At 33.0% G+C, this 24480-nt stretch overlaps 1 protein-coding gene across 1 annotated transcript in view; it reads right to left on the reverse strand.

Moving 5' to 3' along the window:
* The window catches only part of LOC115210932 (opioid-binding protein/cell adhesion molecule homolog), a 967526-nt gene that overhangs the window by 446575 nt on the left and 496471 nt on the right, over positions 1–24480 (reverse strand). Inside the window, exon 3 of the mRNA XM_029779720.2 lies at positions 1457–1661. Coding sequence (XP_029635580.1) covers positions 1457–1661 — 205 coding nt within the window. The remainder of the gene's footprint in view (positions 1–1456; positions 1662–24480) is intronic.

Genomic DNA, 24480 nt, shown 5'->3' on the forward strand with positions numbered 1-24480 from the left:
GACACAATTCTCCCTATAGAAAAGTTACACATCTACTTGCTAATTATGTATATGCCTTGTCCATGGAATAGAAGAGCTGGCATAAGTAAATCTAGTTCATACCATTGTACCTGACTATATATTCTGAATCGTTTTGTTGGTTTTCTCAGCTGACATTAACATACATAAACTGATAAACCACAAAGGATGAAATATGTAAAGATTGGACAAATAAAAAAAAATTAAAAAAACAAATAGCAAAAATATCTCTCTTTAAGTTGTATATTCACTGCATTCCATGTCTGAAGATGTTTATAGTGGAAAAAATACAAAACTAATGAATCCAAAATAAATCAATGGATAAAATACAATATTCTGTGATCATAATAAACATAGAAAGTAAGAATCACCTGTACTCAGTTAAAAAGTACGAAGGTAGTACATAAAGAAATATATTACTACGATTCCAGACTCTAAATCTGTATTTTTAATAGGAAAAATTAACACACATATAAACTCATGCAAGCACGCGCACGCGCGCGCACACACACATACACAGACACACACACACTCACACGCACAAACACTCATACACATGCACACCCACTCTCACACAAACACACACACAAACACATATACACACACAGACACACACAAACATACACATATATACAGTATAGAATTTTTTCATATATACAGTATAGTATTGCATAGGATCAACAAAATATTCTAACAATATATATATGTGTGTGTGTGTGTGTGTGTGTGTGTGTGTGTGTGTGCGTGCGTGCGTGCGTGTGTGTAGAAAAGATTCAGTGGACAAACAAACAAAGGGCACTCAACACATTTATTTGGAGTTACATGTACTGTTCGAATTGCCTCCGGCCTCAGCAGAGCGCGTGTTAAGAAGGTCTTACTAGCTGAAGATAACAGATTGACACCTCCCAGAATTGAAGAAGTATATGCCTTTTATGGATGTGAAACCATTCGTCACTCTATGATAGGACATAGACATAATTGCATATAAAAATATGTGTGCCTGTGGCTGTGTATGTGTGTGTGTGTGCGCCAGTGTGTTTGTGTGTGTATTTAGTGTTAAGTGTCAGGCTCGTGTCCCGAATACCATAGACAAGATTAGTAATAATATTATTTTGGTCGAATTTAATTATTTGCTAGGGTGGAGTTTCGTCAGCGTGTTCTCACAAGGTCATGCAACATGCTATGATTCTTAATGTACATGTTACCCTGACTGTGAACGCAATAGGCGATGCTCCAGTATGGCAACAATTTATCTCGATCAACACATACACATGCACGCACGCACGAACACACGCACACGCGCGTGCGCACACACTCACACTAACAAATATACACATACGTTTATACATATATATATAAATGTGGATTTGAACTAAAATACCGTTTAAAATATTATATTTCTTTTTAGCCTTTTCGTATATATCTGATATTTACTTACCTTGCACATAAAGAACAACTTGCTTAATCTTTACTGGATCTGTGTTGATTTGACACATATATAAGCCTTGATCATCCGAAGTGACGTCTCGTATGTGCAAATTCCAGTTAGCGACGTAAGGCCTTTCGACACTAACTCGGGCATCATCGATTACCCTTCTATTTTCTAATGTAAGTAGCGACAACTTTTTGTCCATCCAAACAACCTGTGAATAAAAGTAAAGCAATATTTGTAAATAATACTAACAGTAATTAATTCATCATCAAAGTCAATCAACATGCTAATTTTTTTCCTTACTTCATTTATCGTGTCAGTGCTAGAAGTATTTCACTATAAGAATGTAAATGCATATATACTAAAAATATGTTTAATGAATTACTCTTTTGCCATTTACCTGGTAGCAAGCTCTGAGTGTCTGGTGGCACTCTAATTGCTCGATCTACACTTTATTCTGAAATGCAGATGAGTCATAAAGAGGAGCTTCGAAAATACGCGTCTAGCAAACGATGACCCCATATACTCACTGTCAAGATACCGTAGCCTGAGTGCTGTGAGTTTTCATATAATAATAATAATATAATAATAATAATAATAATAATAATAATAATAATAATAATGATAATAAAATAATAATGATAATAATAATGATGATGATAATAATAATAATATAATAATAATAATAATAATAATAATAATAATAATATAATGATAATAATAATAATATAATAATAATAATAATAATAATAATAATAATATAATAATAATAATAATGATGATGATGATGATAGTAGTAGTAATAATAATAATTATTATAATAAAATTATTTAACAGATGAACACAGGGAGCGTTTAACATGTGAGATCGATAAAACGCTACTCAATTATTTTAGGCGGCACTTTTCTTTATTTTCGATATTTTTGGTTAGGATTCTAAGTGTTAGACAATATCCGAGTAAGTAATACTCATTAAAAGACTTGTTCTATTTCCGAGTAAGTAATACTCATTAAAATTTATTTCTATTTTCTAAATGAAATTATGTATTTTAAATGCGTATCGCCTCCATCACTCGCATAACACGTGTAAACACGCCCGTCACACTAACAAGATTTTGCACTATATCCGAGTAAGTAATACTCATTAAAGCTTATTTCTGTTTTCCAAATGAAATTATGTATTATAACTTCGTATCAGCTCTATTACTCGCACAGCACATTTAAACACGCTCCTCATTTTACTATTCAGTAAAATCAGACCATCTACATCCCAAACCACCATAAACAAAAATAAAATGAAACATAAATTAGATAATACCCGTAATATTCAATCCGGGGATAATAGACGGGAAGTACTTACTTGAAGCTACACGTGCAAAACCATTTAACGACAGAAATGAATGAACCAGAACCCTACGAAAATTATGACCATCAAATAAAATACAAAAGCATAACTGGACAGGTGTGAAAAATATATTTCAATCCTACATGCTTATTTTACAGCCGTGCTCTACTCACAGAGCTAAAACACAATGGCATATACATATAAAATCTGGAAGAACAATAACCTAAATATTAGGATGCAGCAATGAATCTTAATAAACTAGTTAACATACAGAAATATATTCTCAGAACAAAGACATAAGAAATATAAATAGAACACCTAAACGGAAAAATACATCAGAAAAACGCAGATAGTAACCACAGTGCAGTGTCAAATGATATCATAATCACTGGGTCTGTAAAATACGAAGAAGTACCATGTCCAACAAAAACGAAGTAAACAATGAAAGACAACAAACGGAGACAGTAAAGATGTATAATGATGAAGAAAATGCACCGACACAGAACACCAGAGACAAAAATTCTACACACCACTTTCCTTGGATAACGGAAATGCAATAATAACATCCTACATATCTTTTTATCTTTACTTTTATTCTCTTATTTTCCTTCATACTTCTTATTTCTATCTTTTTCCCAAATAATTTGTTATATTGCACTCTAATATTTCCCTCTGTTTAACCATCTCACGTCGTCTCTGATGAAGGGATATTCCTAATATCCCGGAAACAGCTGCAGGACTAAGTTTCTCTTTATAAATGTCCTAAAAATTCCATACAACCTTGGCTTTGCTATCTCATTTTATTTAACATACATATAAACATCGAAGAAGGGATAGTTTACGCTTCCATTAAGGAAGCGTTAGCAAATATGACTTAGCCAGTGAGAAATGAATACCATTTCATGTACACTTTATTAAAAGTGCTACCGTTTCTAGGTGTATTAAACTTTTCTCGCGGTTTCTGATGGACTAGCATTCCTTAATTTAAAACAGAACAAGGCATGTGTCTATTGCCTAAGGGTTACGAACCAAGCTATAAAATCTGCCTCAATGTCAAGAAACTATTGGAAGCTCTTACTTTAATACAGTATATATTGAATGAAACACACGCACATACACACATATAATTTATACACGTACTCATATACATACGTCATATGTATGTGTATATGTGTACTAAAATGATATTTCCATTATTGTGTTTATACCTAAATAAAAAGATGTAACGCTTATCATATTTTCAGGAGTTCTGTTTCCGCAGAACAATATAAGAGAGTTGTTCACGTTTTTAATATTGTCCCTCAAAGATATGAAGATAACTGTGTACAGAAAGTATAACTGAGCCTTTTTCACACAGGAGAAATTATATCGTTGAGATGTCAAGAGTAAACGACACATCAGTTTATGTACTGGGGCGAAATATTCTCGTTGTTTTCTACATCAGAAGCCCATAAATTAGTGCCGCATCTCCAGAGAAGTCTGAAGATTAAACTGTGCGTCGTGCACAGTATGGATAACATTTTATTACATTAGATGGATGGCTACAAACAGATAGCAATATGCTAAATTATTATGAAGCCTATATTTTTTAGATTCAATTCCCTGAAAGTTATATATAGCCTGTTAACAATGTGTTGTCGACAGTAACAGTGAAAACCACGTTAGAAACTTTGAAAGATATAAATTTCGTGATGTCCGCATATAATGAAAGAAAAACATCAGAGTATTCTTGTTTTCTCCTTCAAGGTTAGCTATGATTGAACAAGACTATGATCAATAAACTGCATTGTATCATGACATTCAGTTACTATATCATGCGCAGGGTTACATTATCCAATAGATTTTTTTTTCTAAGATGGTACGAAATATATTCACAGGACACGAAAGATATGCTTTGATATGGATGATTTTGGAAGGTCTATCTGCCAGATTGAGAATCGTAAGCTATATAAAATACTGTAGTAGAGGCCACTGGAAGCAACCGAAAATCCTGTCTTCTCCCCACTACAATAGAGTTTGTGTTTCAAGAGTCCACACCTATTCTCAATTGGGCTAAACAACCACAGAGATTTGAATAGTAGTCATAAACAACAACCCCGTCGAACACGTTGTTTCGAGAGAAACAAAAGGGAAAAGAAACCCAATCGCTATTAAAAATCAGTGCCCCGTGATGGCCTCAGTTTCAAGTTGAAACAAAAGAGAGAAACAGATAAAAGAACAAAGATATGTCAACAACTAATACCAATAATCCTACGCCTGAAGACAAGACTAACAAATGCGATCTTCAAAATGATGTCATGTTTTACTGTTTTATATATGTATATATATATATATATATATATATATATATATATATATATATTATATATATATATGCGGTATTTTTATATAAGCTTAAAGCTTATGGCGATCACCGTGCAATGACTAAGGAAAATAGTCTAATAAAGGGGCACATAAGCCGTCGACTGAAAAAAACAGATTTCCTAACAGTGTGGGAGTAGAATCTACATCCCTTTGTTAACGCCACTAAGTGTGTTACCTTTACACTAGCGAATCAGCTTCCATTTTCCTGGCAAATTAAAGAACTCTAATAGTTCGTGTTTGTTTTTTATATGTAAACAAACTTTCTATATGTTTTATTAGACTATAAAAAATCTTCCGCACTGAAAGAATATGTGTGTGTGTGTGCATTCTTTATTATTTAATTGAACGCGACGCATCCATTTCCATATATTTTTCACATTTTAGATGTCACCCTTTACTCTATACTGATTTCTTCTTCCTCCCCTTCCTTCCATCACCGTTTTCTATCTGTCTCTCTCTCTCTCTCTTTCTCTCTGTTGTTGCTCACATCATCTTTCTTTTCCTACACTGACGTTTGCACCTACGGACGTGTTTTTCTCTCTCTCTCTTCTCTCTTTTCTCTTTAAAAAAATTGTTTCTCCCGGTGTTCACTATTTTCCTCTTATTCAATCTTCCTTTTAGTTCGGTTTCCTTGTATGTCTCCACTGTCAGTTTTGTTTCCAAACTTTGACCCTTCATACATCCTAAATTTTATTTTAGAGCTTATCGGAACAACAGTCTTTGAAGACACATATTGTCGTTGAATGCTCGAAATGAGGAGTAGATAGACAGCCGACAACTGATGAAAGGTTTTTCTTCTGTTTTCCTTTTTTCCTCATCGTTTACGCATTTCATGTTATTTGGACCGTTGGTGACGTCCTGTAATCATATGCACACATATGTATATATATATACATATATATATATACTATTTATTATTATATATATATAAACATATATATATATATATATATATATATGCATATATAAGCATATATATGTATGTATATATAAGCATATATATGTATGTATATATAAGCATATATATGTTGATATATATATATATGTACGTATATATAAGCATATATATGTTGATATATATATATATATATATATATATATATATATATATATATGCAATAACACCCACACATTAAAATATGTATGTATATATTCATAAGCAACTTAAGCGCATATAGAAAGTCGTGTCAGTACCAACATATGTTGTTTAATTTATATAATAATGCTATCAGATGCCGTGTTCCTAAATTGAACCATTCTTAGTTCCTCTTTTATGATCGTATAATTGCCAATTTATGTCACCACTTTTCTCTTAACTGAGTAGTGTGTGTTATAAAGTAGGCGATATTCATTATATTTCTTAGCCACGTTTTATGGTATTAACGCTGGAAGCCACATCGACTGATGTTTCTTTAATGAGAACAACACAGTTAAATAAATTATGCTTGACAACCATCAGGAATTGTACACAAGTCTGAGATTAAAAATCAACTCACTAATATAACTGAGTGATACAAAGCCCATGAATTAATACTATATACAGATTTTCAAAGCGATTGAAAGGTATGATAATCGTGAAGTAATTGTAATTGTTAAATACCTATCTTTTTGTTAAAACTGAAAAATTTCCTCTGATTTTTAATGAAGCTAGATTCCTGAATTATTAGTATAGCATATGTTATTGTTATTAAATACATACAAGGTTATTTTGGTCGTTCGAGTACAGTCATCTGAGAACAGATTTTAAGTTTTCTTGGCCATTTTAGTGTATTAACGTTAAAAATCTCTCATAACATCTAAGGACACTCATACACAAAACTATATTTGAATGTACGTGTGCGTGTGTGTTTGTGAATGTATAAATGTGTAGACACACACACAGCATACACATATTCTACACATTTCTATACGTAGGCACACACACACATAGTAAAAGACAGAGGGTGTGAGTTGGGAGAGACTGAGATAGGAAGAGATAGAAAGGGAAGAAGAGATGAAGAGCTAAGATCAAAGAAGAATGATTGAAATATGAGAATCAGTGAAAAGTTAAAAAGTTGGACAGATAAAGAGAGGAGACTAGAAACGTCGGGGAAAACAAGATAATGATGATATGATGATGGTGGTCATGAGGACGCTGGAGATGATGATCACAAAAAAAAAATCAAGCAAAATTGAAAAGACCAATCATGATGTAGTAATACCATCATCAAAATCATCATTATTAGCTACCTTCACAACAACATCATTAATATCAACACGATTAAAAGTAACATACACTTTAAGAGTAACAGAATCTCCAAGGAAGTTATTAATTATTTCTGCTATAAGCACAATGCCTGCAATTTCGGAGGAGGGGGGAACGAGTGGATTACATCGGCCTCAGTGGCCGACTGGTACTTATTTTATCGATCCCTTAAAAATGGATTAGAAATGATAATGATAATAGTATGGTCTGAAATGATCAAAGTTGAAAGTGACAGAATAAAGAAACAAAGAAGAAATAGAGGGAATTGATATAAAGTAAAAGGATATGATAAATAATAACCATGAAATTTCATTAATAATAATAAATAATAATACCAACAACAACAGCAGCAGCAACAACAATAATAATAATGTGTGCTGTATTAAAGAAAAAAGGAAACCAAGATAATAAATATTACCACACCTTGGGATGCAAGCGTAGATGAGAAAGAGCTGGGAAAGATGGAGAAATACAGACTACTAAAGGATGAAATTGCAAGAATGTGGGCAACGAGGAGAGTAACTGTTATATCAGTAGCTGTAGAGCACTCGAAGCAAAATCAACCAGAGAAATTGGAACTGACATAGATGCAGACCAGGCCCAGAATATTTTTCTGTTGAGGACAGCTAGGATTTCGAGATTGGTTCTTGAGTGGGTTTTGAGTGTCTTTCCCGATAAGCTAAGATACAGGTACCAAAACATATAATTAGCGAAAAGAGACCCTGTGAGACCTCTGTCGAAGGGTTGCTGTCCGCTCTCACAGAATCAACCAGAACGAGTAAGCTCGAGAACTCTAACATAATAATAATAACAACAACAGCAACAACGACAACGACATCAACAAATGAGGAGGAAAAATCAATATGAAAGGAATAGAAAAAATAGCCTCTGAATTACACAGACTATGGAAAGTGCAGGTAAAATGTAACCCAGTAGATATAGGTACATTGAGAACTATCCCCAAAGATTTAAACAGATGGATAGTGGAAATAAGCATAAAACCAAGTTTAGTACGGCTCCAGAAAACAGTGTTATAAGGGGTCAGCTTGGATAGTTAGGCGGCTTCTGGGTATCTAAGTTTACCTGTAGCTCGATGTTAAGAATTTTTCGTTTGCAACCGTCTAAACTGTTGCGTGTATATGAAACTTTCGACAACACAACAATAATAAATGCCCTGATGCAGTATTAGGCACATTAGGTATGATAAAAAATATCCAGGCAAATACATAACAAAAACACCAGAACTAACAAGTATATATAACATTCAGAAAATAGTACTACCAGGCAGCGCACACATCCTACGTAATACACTTTCAATACAGTAAAAATAAGATCATCACATCAAGCCACTGCACGTGCCTAAGGCACACAGAGCTACGCTCGGTAGTGCAACGAAAACACGTGATAGAAAAATAAGTTTACGCGACGATAAAGATAATAACAAGTACTGGAGGCGGAGAAATGTAAGATTTTGTGGTACATTCGTATTCAAACGAACAAGAAGTTAAGAATATAATAGACCAGACATAACAATTATCGATAAGGAAAAGCGAAGTTGCTTACTTATCGACTCATCATGCCCTTTGATTTCACAATCACAGAGAAAGAGGAAGAAAAATAATAAAAATATACAATTCCTTAAAATTTGCAATGGGAAGAATTTGGAGCATGCAACCAGTAAAGGTCGTACCCATAATAATTGGTGCGTTGGGAACAGTAAGCAAATATATAACCAAATATCTTAAGGAGACTGAAATAGAATGCCCAGTGGAGCTCCTAAAAATAGTTGGTCTCTTAGGGAGAGCAAAGATTATCAGAATTGTTCTAAGCACTTGAAAGACTGCTGTAAACTTGTTAATTCATAAGGCTAGATGTAGTAACCCGCCAACTACATAAATCCTACCAGGAGTAAGACCGAAGCTGAGCCAAACCATAGTAATAATAGTAATAATAATAATAATAATAATAATAATAATAATAATAATAATAATAATAATAATAATAAAAATAATAATAATGTATAGAACTGTAAGAAAGAGACCATATGGTAATGTGGGGCATCCTATAAATGCCCCAAAATTACAATGATACGCCAAAGGTAAGTGAATCTTCACAGTACGTGCCCCATTTTGCAGTCAGCTAGAGGAAGCTTATTTAGTCGCTACAATTTTGCCGCTATCATACACCTTCAAGAATAATAATTATAAGATGGAAAACAACAACAACAATAATAACAATAACACCACCAACAACAACACCAGCAATATTAATACTAATGATAAAGAGAAAGATTAATGCAATTTGGCATAGTGCTAGGAGGTCAGACAAGGATCTTAAATAGTAAGTAGTCTTCATTGACCGATTTTATAGAAGGCTTGACAAAATCATATCGATTAGTAACATCATTAAAGCGGATGAATCGCAAAAGAAGGCAAGTTCAACTGGGTGATAGATAACATAGACAAGAGTCCATTCAGACAATATTTTCTGTAAAGTAGCGAGATGAAATATAGCGGCGTATTGGGAATAATACTGTTGCAAATGTTATTGTTATTATGAAATAATCTTCCATTACTCATTATAATGATATACATTATACATACATGTATATATATATATATGCTTGTGTGTGAGTGTGTGTATCTATCTATCTATCTATCTATCTATCTATTTATCTATCTATCTATCTATCTATCTATCTATCTATCTATCTCAATCTCTCTCTCTCTCTCTCTCTCTATATATATATATATATATATATATATATATATATATATACGCAAACACATGCAAGAATACACACACATATACGTATATATTTATACATAGGCATAGGTATGTATATACGTAACTAACAGTATAAATCTTTTATTCGCTTCAGCTTGGTTTTAGGTAAGTACTGGACCACAAGAGAGAGAGAGAGAGAGTGTGTGTGAGAGATAGTGAGACATACAGATAGAGAGTGGGAGAGAAAGAGAGAGAAATGGAGAGAAATAGAGATAGATACTAGAAGAGGGAGGGAGAGAAAGAAAGGGAGAGCGACGTGAAAGAGATAGAGCGAGGCAGAGAGGGAGTATTGGTTCACATTAGTGTGAAACTTAATGAATCATGAGATATAATCAGAACTGTGAAGCAGAATGAAATAATATTTATTTAGTTAATATTGTTGAGTCACTACTCAGAGTTTCTTGTTTCCCATTCATTTGAGTTGCACACGGAGGAGTTCTCTCTCTCTCTCTCTTTCTCTGTATTTCTCTCTCTCTCTCCCTCTTTCATTCGCACACACAGGCACATGCACAAACACATATAAATATATATGTGAGCGTGTATTCACTAATCCTTCGACTATCGCGGGTGTTACATTCCAAAGCATACCGCGATACGTGAAAATCCACGAAATAGATACAGTACTGTAATGTATCGTGGAGGCGCAATGGCCCAGTGGTTAGGGCAGCGGACTCGCGGTCGTAGGATCGCGGTTTCGATTCCCAGACCGGGCGTTGTGAGTGTTTATTGAGCGAAAATACCTAAAGCTCCACGAGGCTCCGGCAGGGGATGGTGGTGATCCCTGCTGTACTCTTTAACCACAACTTTCTCTCACTCTTACTTCCTGTTTCTGTTGTACCTGTATTTCAAAGGGCCGGCCTTGTCACTCTCTGTGTCACGCTGAATATACCCGAGAACTACGGTAAGGGTACACGTGTCTGTGGAGTGCTCAGCCACTTACACGTTAATTTCACGAGCAGGCTGTTCCGTTGATTCGGATCAACCGGAACCCTCGTCGTCGTAACCGACGGAGTGCTTCCACTGTAATGTATATTTTCATTTTTTATTCTTCATAGATCTTGTATACATTAATGTTATCATAAATGAGATGCAATACCATGGAGGAATCAACATAAGCTTATATAATAAACCGCGATAAGTGAACCACGAAATGGCGAGGAATGACTGTGTAAATATATTTCAAGTAAGGGCACTATTGAGTAGCTACACAAGCTAGAAATATACACACACACACACACACACACACGCACACACACACATATATATATATATGTGTGTGTGTGTGTGTGAGTGTGTTTAACCTGTGTGTTAAGTTAGCAGAGGTTATCTAGCCGAGGACTCATTTACATCGAAATGAATGCGTTATGCAAATGTCATTTTAATGGGCTTTTTATGAGTGGTATCGCAGCAGTTTTTATTTTTATTTGCATTGGTTTAGAGGGAAAGTGAAGGCACAGTTAATTAGACTTGGTAAGGAACTATCGATAGAGAATATGATGGATAAAGATGGGTAACACCTAAAAACCTTCATGAATGGAACCCACATAATGTAACATGCAATGATATTGTGAATCGACTATTTCCTTGACCAGAGTGTATAAATTTTGCGTCTACTGAATTCAGTCACCTATATTTAGATAAGAAAATAAATGCAAAGTACTCAATGGCCTCTGGCAACATAAACTAGCATGGGAATGGAGTCGGATTTAGCAGTTTAATATATTATCATTATTTAAGACGTCACACAGTAACCCATATCGTGATTTTGATTGAAGATATCGTGCCTGCCGGAGGTTTATAATGTCTGTCAATTAACAACAAGGACCTCAGGCAGACAGTACTTTACACAATGTACATGCAGCTCCAAGTAATGTGGGTTTTTGTGATACACCTACATTGTAGGCTATTTCTTAAGTTTCCAGATGTTACTTCAGTTTCGATGGTATGGAAACCAATGTTCCGATGACAACAGGGACAAACTTTACGTTTAACTCTCGTAGCTGCCACATCTTAGCGATTTCACTTCTAAGGTCTCCATATTTTTAAATCTTTTCCTCTCTTTTTATGATAATCTGTTGAGCCCTGGCACTGCCGCCGTCGATTATTAGGCACTATTTTTGTCACTCACAGAGGTTAATAAATCTGGCCTTCGGTGTTCTAACACCATGTCTGTCTGGAAGTCCCAGAGGATTTTCACTTTCTTAGTTTATTTCGCCTTCGTTAACAATCTTGCATTACCATTTTGTCTATCACTAATTTATCTTTAGTACATCTGCATCTCCTTCTACATACTTTTTATTCTGTCGGTAATATATCGTTCTCATTAAGAAATTTGTACCGTTCTGCAATTCCCCCGGACAAAAACTCCCATTTTACTTAGAGGCCAGAAATTGGTCTCTAATTGGCAGCGGCATTTCCTTTTGATGCATCCATCAGACAAAATACCGTTTGTCATTTTTGTCAACACGCTCATGATTTCTTCTTCACCATTGATGAATATATTAGATTGCTCTGAGATTAATTTATGACAACTACTTAAATTTATTATTATTATTATTATTATTATTATTATTATTATTATTATTATTATTATTATTATTATTTTTTTTTTTTATTTATTATTATTATTATTTTTATTATTATTATTATTATTATTATTATTATTATTTTTATTATTATTATTATTATTATTATTATTATTATTATTATATGCCTGACTTTTGCTTTGTATTTGTACAAGTAGAGACCAAGTCTCACCTAGAGACCTCAAGAGACAACAAATTAGAAGATCATGTTGGGGTTATGCCTAAAGTGTCATATATTTAGTTTGGCTCAAAATATTGTTCTAGAGAATGTTTAAGAAATCATAAGAAAATTATAAGTTTGGTTTAAAATTTCAGATTACATAAACAGTATTATACGTAGGATATGGACAGTTCCCATGGGCACTACTTTTTAAAAATTTCTGCCAGCTTTGGATTTCCTGAGCTAGGTAGCAATCAACCGCTTTTGCTCTCAACCCTAATGCACTTATGACAACAGGTATTGTTTTACTCTTGATGTTCAACATTTTTCCAATTTCTATTTCAAGATTTTTATATTTGCTCAGTGTTTGGTAGGTCTTGACAGATGCATTTATGGTGATTGGGATACTCATATCGATTAGGATGCATGATTTTTGTCTGAAGTCCTTCGATATAATATATGGCCTATTCTCATCTGTCACTCTGTCAGTTTGAACGGTGAAGTTTCACAGCAGTGAGATGTAGTCCTTTTCAAGCACTGGACATGATTTGTGTTCCTACAAGTTTTTATCATGGTGCAGGTCCAAGTTTTTGCAAATTACCCAATGAATATACTATATATTGCTATTATTATAATCATCATCATCATCATCGTTATTATTATTATTATTATTATTATTATTATTATTATTATTGCATGTTTGACTTTAGCTTTTTATTTGCACAAGTTGACTCCAAGTTTCACCCAGAGGCCTCAAGAGACGACAAATTAGAAGTTCAAGTTGATGTTATGACTAGGGTGCCATATATTTGGTTTCGCACAAAGTATTGTTCTAGAGAATGTTTAAGAAAACTAGAAAATCATGTTTGCCTTTAATTTTTAGGGGTCGATTAAATAAGTACTAGTTACGCACTGGGGTTGATCTAATCATCTTAATCCCTTTGTCTGTCCTTGTTTGTCCCCTCTATATTTAGTCCCTTGTGGGTAATAAAGAAATAAATAATAAGGATAATGTTCATACTAATTATCATTAACAGTAGTAGTATTAGTAGTAGTAGTAGTAGTAGTAGTAGTAGTAGTTGTGGTTGTGATGAGGATGGTGGTAGTGGTAATAGCAGCAGGGCGCCGCAACAGCAGAGCGTCGCAGCAGCAGAGCGCCGCAGCAGTAACGTATCAATAGTTTATAAAGGCTATTGTTATTTAACAGAAATATACTGTAGGGGCAAGTTATCAAGACCCTCTTCGAAGTAGTATCATACATCCTACAATCAGGACAAACCAAAACTTCATATTAATATTACTTCTTCATCTATGATGTTTTAAATGGAGCATACCGGCACACTTTCTGTGAAATAATGACTGAACCTACGACACCAATGAAGCAAACTCCATACAACGCTTGATCGTCTAAAAATATTAGCAAACCACAATGACATCATGCTGTATGTCATTGTTTACAAACATGGAAACTAAGCGTTGTGTGGTGCGCTCTGAAATAACACTAACGCGATATCATTAACTGATCTCTATAATAAACAACCATAACCTATAGGTATAGGCGTGGCTGTGTAGTACGTAGGTTGCTTACGAACCACATAGTTCCGGGTTCAGTCCCACTGCGTGGCACTTTGGGCAAGTGTCTTCTACTATAGCCTCGGGCCGACCAAAGCCTTGTGAGTGGATTTGGTAGACGGAAACTGAAAGAAGCCCGTCGTATATATGTATGTATATATATATATATATATATATATGTGTGTGTGTGTGTGTGTGTGTGTGTGTGTGTGTGTGTGTGTGTGTGTGTGTGTGTATGTTTGTGTGTCTGTGTTTGTCCCTCCAACATCGCTTGACAACTGATGCTGTTGTGTTTACGTCCCCGTAACTTAGCGGTTCGGCAAAAGTGACCGATAGAATAAGTACTAGGCTTACAAAAATAAGTCCTGGGATCGATTTGCTCGACTAAAGACGGTGCTCCAGCATGGCCACAGTCAAATGCCTGAAACAAGTAAAAGAGTATAACGTTCATCTGAATTTGGTCTCCATTTGAATGAAATACAATGCTTTAAAAAAATTATGATTGAGTGAAGCTCTATCACAGCTAACATGTATTTAATACACTAATTACGTGAATATATAAAATTGTCACTGCAATTAATAATCCATCGCAAAGGAACGGGGACAACATGGTTTGGAACTAATTTCGAAGCCGGATAACAGATACTGTTGAAAACGGAGGTGATTGTTAACAGCGTTGAATGAAATTCCACCGGATTATATAACCTAAAATGAATATGTGTGAATCAAATAAATGCGTGTTGGATAGCATTGCATTGCCTTCTTCCAAAAAACATAAATCAATCTGTTTGCACTACACTTTTAGAAAAGTTCAAAGAGAAATATATATGGGGGTGGTTGTGTATGTGTGTGTGTGTGTGAGAGAGAGAGAGAGAGAGAGAGAGAGAGACGGGGTGAGAATGAGAGAGGGGGAAGCATTTATTTGTATTTACTCTATTGAGTTCTGATGAAGAAATAGCAAAAAAAGTGGGACAATGATTTTTGCAATCTTCATTTCCAGTAGATGTAGAAATTCAGTCGTTGTTATATTCAAGAGAAGAGAAATAATAATAATAATAATAAAAATAATAATAATAATAATAATAATAAATAATAATAATAATAATAATAATAATAATAATAAAAATAATATCTGCAACAACAACAACTACTATGATAATAATGATAATAATATACTAATTACTCTTTCAATGATTTGTTGGAAAACTGACAAAAGTTTAAAGTGTGAAAAGAAATTGAACGCAGAAAATAGAGCAACTTAACAAAAGAAATATCATTAACGCTTTTCTTATTTAATATTTTTAATTTTGCTTTCTTTTATGTATTTATTTTCTTCTGCATGTTTCTTGCAGCAACAAAAAGTATTTACGTAAAGAAGGTTAATAAAGAAATTCGCATAATAGCTAATTAATTCGATATGATCCCTTTAAGTAGAATACATACATATATAAATATATACATATATATATGCATATATATATATATATGTATATATATATATATGTATATATATATATGCATATATCTATATATATATATATATATATGTATTTATATATATATATATACATACACTTATGCACATAGACACGCACATATATCTATATTTATATGTATATAAATGCATATATATATATATATATATATATATATATATATATATATATATATATATAGATAGATAGATACATACATACATACATACATAGAGAGTGAGAGAAAGAGAGACAGACACATGGAGACAGAGAGGAGTGGAGGAATGGATTGGCAGATGCATAGATAAATGAGGTGGTGACATAAATATAATGAAAGAAACACAAGATAACTTCTTGTGTTTTGTAATCAATTAGTTTCATGCTAATTTTTTTTCCTTTTAAAAGGATCTATTTTCATGGGCAAATTGGCTGGTTGCTGATACTTTCTATAACTTTGATAATATTGAATAAGAGATCGATATTGCGTGGGTCTGAGAAACTAATGGTGTTCTAAATTTCAGGTTACAGTTGGATGATTCGTACCAGAGGGAAAGAATTAACGTCTCAAATACTGATTTATTCTCTTAAAGACTTCCACATTATGTCAGCCTTATTATTGAAAAGTACTTCGGCCTCGCCTCCGTGCGTAGATACATGTACTAAAATAAAAAGGGATCTAATGATGCATTGAATATTTATTGAAGTTAAATTAATCTTCATTAATCTTCATAATGACAGTAATATTTGCAATTGTTTGACTTAAACACATACACACATAACACACACTCAGATATATATGGTATATTCGGGGATATAAGCCGCGAATATTTTTGCCTATGTCAAGTACAGAGGTAATATATATTTAGATGCATAATAGTACATGAACTAACTGTTGCCAGGTTTCATTTAGTGCAGGAATGCTGGGCTATTACAGCTTTGCTCAGTTAGAGAAAAAAAATTGATCGGTAGCCTGTTAATAAGTAAGCTAACAGTAAGTCAAATGAAGGCCATGAAATGGTGAGTTTTTTTTATATTATAGTGTAAAATAATGTACTAATTATTCTCGTCAATAATTGACATAGAATTTGAATCTTGTGAAAGAATTTCTACTGCAGCTATTTCAAAGATTAGAAATAGTGATGGCTGTGCTTGAATTTGTTTTGCAGGAGTGAAATTTGGGACACAAGAATCTTAGTATGGTACTCAAAATATGTTAGAACAGTGACCTTGAAAGAAGGCTATAACATCTCGTTTTAGGCTCTAAAGTAAGTTGGAGCGGCTGTAAAATGAAATTGACGATAGCTCCCTTATAAAACCAAGGAGCTTGTTGATTTTATACAGTCGAAAAAAGGCGTTTGGGTAAAAACTTTTGATAACTATTGCTCTGGAGGATTTCTGATCTGTTATCGATATGTGAAAGTTTGAATATATTGTACATGAAGATCTAAAATCTAAAATGATGGCCGCTATCCTATCAGTTACATGTATTGAATAATTGGACAATAAGTTAGTCATGTTTCTAAACAACGCGGCGAGCTGGCAGGATCCTTACCACGCAAGAGAAAATGCTTAGCGGCATTTCGTCCGTCTGTACGTTCTGAATGTAAATTTCGCCGAGGTTCACTTCATTGTTCATCGTTTCAGGGTCGATAAAATAAGTACATGTTGAATACTTGGGTCGATATAATCCACTTAGTCACTGACCTCAAATTGCTGACTTTGGGCAAAAGTTTGTAAACAATATTATATATATAAGTGGATAATGAATTATGAAAGAAAGAGAGTAGTAATTTTGGTTGGTTTATAATTTGTTTGCATTTGGCACAAGTACTAAGAATTAATAGACTATTCGCTGTGAGACATGATATTTAAAAATAGTAATGGATATTTTGGACTTTATATTATACATAAATATTTACAGGTTTCGTAAGTTAGCACGGAGTATAGAGAAGATAAATCAGATGACAATCCAGTTCAGAAATGTAGGATGCGTCTTCTTATCTCCTAGACATATACTCTCATCCAAACCCATGAATTTTACAGCATAAATCATTTGATATAGTGGACTTTGTCTATTATACATAACTCATACAATAGCAAAGCTTGCTTTTGATGATAATATTTACTATGGAGTTTTAGTCGACACTATTTATGAACAAATTAAAATTAATATTAATCGTACGAACATGAAAGACGTTATAGACTGTCTGATATATCTAAATATTTTAGTATGTTTTTACATGTAACTATGGTTAACATCTATTGGCGTACTTTGTAATAAACTTTAGCGTCTAGTATGATGGTTACTTTGTGGCTCCTAAAAATAATGTGTTGGACTATTATTCACAGTTTATGTCACTCAAAGGATTAAAAGTTGGAATAGTAGTGCTTCAAATAAGTTACACAAATATTATTCTGTTAGCTTGCTATCATAAGTGATTGCAGTAGTTAGCTTGCAGCAGAAGGTAAAATTCTGTTGTAATAACTTAGTGGTGCACAATATGATGGAGGTAGCAATGAGTCATATTAATAAAGAAGAAGCGAAGCAATGAAATAATCTCTTAAAGGAGACACGAATTCCTTAAAGCTGCAGCCAATACGCTCTCATATAAAATATGCTCATAGTGAAATACCAGTTCCAGCTAAGGTAAAATCGTCCCTGAACAAAGTGGAGACGTAATCAAAATATAAATATTTAGTGATTACTAAATAGTAGAAAATCAGCTAGCACAATCATTCAAACTATAAATTTCATAGCCATAATAGAAATATTCTTATAAGCAAATACAAAAATACAACCATACAACTTTCAGACAAATAAAGCCGAAAATCAAAAGCCCTACTAGGAATTCTACGCATAATATGCAGAGTACCTTAACTACAAGAAAAGATGCAAAACGGAAAACAAAATACCCAAAAAGTAATTTTCCACAAATGTTAGATGAAACTGATGAAGAGTACTGTAAATGGTTAAGGATGGATTTTATAAGACATGAATGTTTGCTACTCAAGAACTGATCCGATTATGTGTAGCATTGATAAGACGGCAGAAACACCTTTGTATATATTACGTGAAGAAATCAGCTGAGATAATTAGATATGTAATTAGTCGATGCTCAAAACTGGTCCAAAAGGAGTACAAAAAACACAATGACAATATGGCAGTGAGATTACACAGGGTGTTGTTCAGGAAGTATGGGCTATAAAGTTCCAGCGAGCTGTATGGGCACCAACTTTTAGCAGTAACAGAGAATGATTATGTGAAATTCACAAAGCATGCCTATCTACACAGCTTACTCATCAGATATCACTCTTCTACGGAATGAGTACAAATAATTGACCTTCACTGAAGTAGCCCAGAATAGTGTGAAGATAGACTACGCGAAAGTCGACAAGTTCCAGAACATAGCACCGGACGTTGAAATGCGCCCCTAGAACTTCAAGAGTGAATATGTTACCTATTGTAATAGGTGCATTTGGGAGCATCTTACAGAAAACAACACACTGACATGAAATGCTGCAAATGCCAAAGTTTATCGGAAATGAATCGTTCGCAACATTACGTGAAACAAAAAATGTGTTAAAGGAAAGTGTTGCGTCTCAAAGTTGTGAGGAGTTGAGATGTGATATAGATATCTCATGAGAAAGGAAAATATAAATAGTAATAATAATAATAATAATAATAATAATAATAATAATAATAATAATAATAATAATAATAATAATAATAATAACCTGTTGTCATAGGTGTCCTGGTAATGATTGCAAAAGGGGCTGTTCGCTACTTAACTCAGATACCAGGAAACCCCAAAATAGCAGAAATTCAAACGATAGTGCTCATGGGAACTGCTCATATCCTACGCAAAATACTTTCTATGTAATCTCAAGTTTTAAAACAAACATAATTTTCGTTTTTTTTAGACATTCACTAGTACAACACTAAATACAAAACCAAATATATGGCACGCTAGGCATTACAACATCACGAACTTCCAACCTGTTGTTTCTTGAGGTCTCTGGGTGAGACTTGGAGCCAACTTGTACAAATATAAAGCAAAAGTCAAACATAGAATAATAATAATAATAATGATAATAATAATAATGATGATGATATAATAATAATAATAATAATAATAATAATAATAAGAAGAAGAAGAAGAAGAAGAAGAAGAAGAAGACGTAGAAGAAGAAGACGAATAATAATAATAATAATAATAATAATAATAATAATAATAATAATATAATAAGAAGAAGAAGAAGAAGAAGAAGAAGAAGAAGAAGAAGAAGAAGAAGAAGAAGAAGAAGAAGAAGACGAAGAAGAAGAAGAAGAGAAGAAGAAGAAGAAGAAGAAGAAGAAGAAGAAGAAGAAGAAGAAGAAGAAAGATATCCATGAAAGAGGTGGGTGTGGTTAAAATGATGAGCGATTGAGTGAGTATATCGTTGATAAGTCATGTCTCAGGAAATATAAAGATAAGAATAACTAAACAACATATCTTACTTCTAAAACTTATTTGCTTTAATTTTAGTTAGAATGACAGTTGCATAATATGATCATATAAGCTCTTCGTTAGTATTCTTCGTGTATCTTAATCTTCCCCGCCCCCTTTTTTGTGTGTTTATTTTTACTCACTTGCGTTACTTTAGCATAATCAACAATGTTGGCTGGAGGGAAATATATAATTGGAAAAGTAATAAACACTTTCAAGCTTGCAATGAAAAAAGACATATCACAACAGGTATGTAATAATGAGATAAGGTTAATTAATTTTTCACCCTCCGTCTAAATAGAAAACGCAAATTCAACTGCTTTCAGATGCAAAGAATTATTCTGTTTGTCTTTTCGAAACTCTGTTGTTGACTTGATATTCAGGGGAAGATGTGAGTGTTACTACGTATAGTTTGTGGTTAGAATTTAAAGTAGCGGGATCGGTTTTATAACTAAGGTTACTTTAATGTAATGAATGTAAATTATAAAATGATTAAAAGAAATTAGTTATTACATAAATATCATTGGTATGCTACTTCCATAACTTATTTGATTTAAATCCAGTTATGTGATACAGGAAATTTACAAACCAGTATATCAGTTCTATGTGTTTTTCTGTGTACATGATTATACACATGCGCACAAGATTGAACATACACACAAGCCTACGCATATATACATTGAAACTCACATAAAGAAACATAAATGTTAATAAATTTACTTAATGAAGAAGTATAAGAACATTAATGGAACAAATTCCCCATATATGCTTAACAGTAATATAAAAATATATATTTAAGATGTGTAACCTGAAGTGTTAGGTAAGAAAGGCGTCTGTAAACGCTTTGATAGATTTCCTTTATCAAATTCGAAAACACATTCACTAACTCCTTTCACTCCACTCAGGTTTCCACCGTCTCCGATACATCTTTAATTTTCACAACAGTACTACATTGCTATTTCGTCGCACTCCCACCCTTTCCTGACCTTATGACTTCAAATCATCCAATTCTATTACTTCAAAATCCTCCATTTCTTCATCTTCTATAGCTGCAACTGTGATTTTTAGAACTGATCTAAACGTGATCAGTCTATTCATATGAAATAAGAACTCACCAAACCGTATTCAACAGTTGACTTTCCCTTCCTTGTGTCAATGATTACGCTCCGTCCATATACTTCATGTCCGGAATCTAAATCACGACACATACTACCTACTACCCCAATACTGTACACCTATAGTGCAGAATCTACCGCTACTGATCCTGCCTACAATCTAACTATTACGCGTGTTTCATTTCTCACCGTTCCTTACTTTCAGCTAGCCCACAAATTATGTAACAGTTTCTGTCCACAGCGTCTAATTCCGCCCCCTCTTTCCGCCTCCTGGGTCACATCTCTGTTCTCGTTCCTGATTGCTTTTTAAGATCTTCTTCCTCAGTGGACGCAGTCAAGGTCACTCCACATTAAGGACTCATTTCTATGCATTTTAAAAAACCTCCTACATGGTTTCGAATTTCTTTTGTGAAAGTTGATTTATAACAAGTAAACAAGGCTATCCGATTTGACAATAGGTCATCTCTTTATCGACATTTCTGCCCCAATCACTCTTCATATCTTCGGTCCTAGGTTCGGATTCCAACTTCGAATCTCTCATCGTTCTCCTTCAGAGGGAATATCAACGCACCTTCTCTCTCACTCTCAAAATTCACCTGCAGCAAGATTTGAGCGCACAACATAAAAGAACACAGCAAAACAGTATCGATTTTTCGGATTCGAGATCCCTAAAAATACGAAAACGAATGTTACGAAAAGTATATTTGATTATAGGAGTGGAAAAGAAAGAAGGGATAACAATGATGAAGAGAAAGGCGATGGCAATAATTGTTGCTATATTTTTGTGATGATAGTGATGTTAATGATGAAGGTGGCTATAAAGCGAATGATAATGATAAACGAGTGTATCAGAAGAAATGAGTTCAATGATTGAATGATCGATGAAAATGAATCCTTAATGAATGTGATTATTATGTAGATTTCGAAGAGGACGACGGAGAGAAAAAGCATCCGTAGCGACATAAATATTAAGAAGCATTATGAAAATCAAAACAAAATATAAGTAATGATGATGATGATGACGACAACGACGACGACGATGATGAAACAAATAAATAAATAAATAATAGTAATAATAATAACAATAATAATAATAATAATAATTATTATTATTGTTGTTGTTCTTGTTGTTGTTATTATTATTATTATTATTGTTCTTGTTGTCGTTGTTATTATTATTACTGTTATTTCATTTATTGGCCAGTAGGGCCGATATATAGGATTATAACAACAACAATAATGATAATAATAACAACAGCAATACTAATAATTGGTAATATTACTCTACATGAGTAATAATATTAGAGCATTACTATCTGCATTATCCTTGTTACTTGTGATGTTATTATCATTAATAATAATAATAATAATAATAATAATAATAATAATAATAATAATAATAATAATAATAATAATAACAATAATAATAATAATGATAATAATGATAATAATAATAATAACAATAATAATAATACTACTACTAATAATAATAATAATAATAATAATAGGTATGGTAAGCACTTTTGTAAGGAAAGTAATAATATCCTCAATGACATAAAGCAAAAGTAATAACGAACAAAAATATAATCTAATTCTATATCCTTTGTTCTAAATGTTTTGCTTTTGTTGCTTTTGTTGTAAGTGGCATTGCTAAATATTATAATATAATAAACACCATAGAGAAACACAAGTTAATTACCAGTGAAAAAATGGGAAGAACAAGCTCAAGTATGTAAATTTAACCGACAGCGATATCGCTGAAAGATTAAATGTCAAACGACGTTGATAATCTTTGTACTTTGACGATCTTTGTTGACAGCGATTGTGATGGTTGATGTTTGTAATAGTGATGGTGTTAGTGATGGCGATGATATTAGAGTTCGTAGTGTGACTCAGGGTTGTGGTAGTGATGGAGGAAAGAAAGGGAGAAACTGTGGTAGTAGGTTTTATTTTTAATGTCTTAATGAATATATATGACCAGCAAATGTTCCGCAAGCGGGGATTAATTAAAGGCCCGTAACTCTATACAGTAATAAACAAAGATGAAAGGAAAACGAATATTTCAGAGCAGGCAATAAATTAAAATTCAATAAGAGTAGAAATATAAAAACAAAAGTTTAAAAAATATTCTCTTCACAAAAAAATCAAAACAAGAAAAAATTTTAAATGTGTAATAACACCAAAAATAAGCCGAACGAATTATTATAATGTCATTAATTATGATGATATAGTTAATGTAATAATAATAACAAATATGATTAGAAGAAACATGGACGTGCTTATGATAATTATGATGATGGCGATTATAGAGAAGAAGAGAACAATGATTAAAAAGTGTGGGTGGAGTATGATTATGAAAATAACAACGATGAGAAAAATTATAATGATGTTAAATCGAAGAATAAAATGTGCAATAAAAATATGAAAACAACAATAATTGAAATAAAATTCTTATTATATAAAAATTATAATAATATTGATGATGAGATGATGATATTGATGTTAATGAGACGATATGCACATAATATAGAATATGCTAAAAATTATACTAGAATTTCCACCTCGTGTTGCTAAATATGCATTATTTCGTATTTATTCAAATTTGTTCACTTACTTAATCATTCTGTCCACACATACATACTCATTAATATACGCGCATAAACGCACACACACGCACACATATACACCATATATATCATTTATATATATAAATGTGTGTGTGTGTGAGTGTGTGTGTTTGTGTGTGTGTATGTTGATTATGCAGTATATAACATATATATGCATATACGTATGCATTCATTTATACAAATTATATATACATTCACATAAGCATCAATTTACACACGTTTATATATATATACATACAAACATACATATATAATGTATACATGCATAC

Source organism: Octopus sinensis, linkage group LG4, assembly GCF_006345805.1.
Source record: "Octopus sinensis linkage group LG4, ASM634580v1, whole genome shotgun sequence".
In the NCBI taxonomy this organism is placed as follows: Eukaryota; Metazoa; Mollusca; class Cephalopoda; order Octopoda; family Octopodidae; genus Octopus; species Octopus sinensis.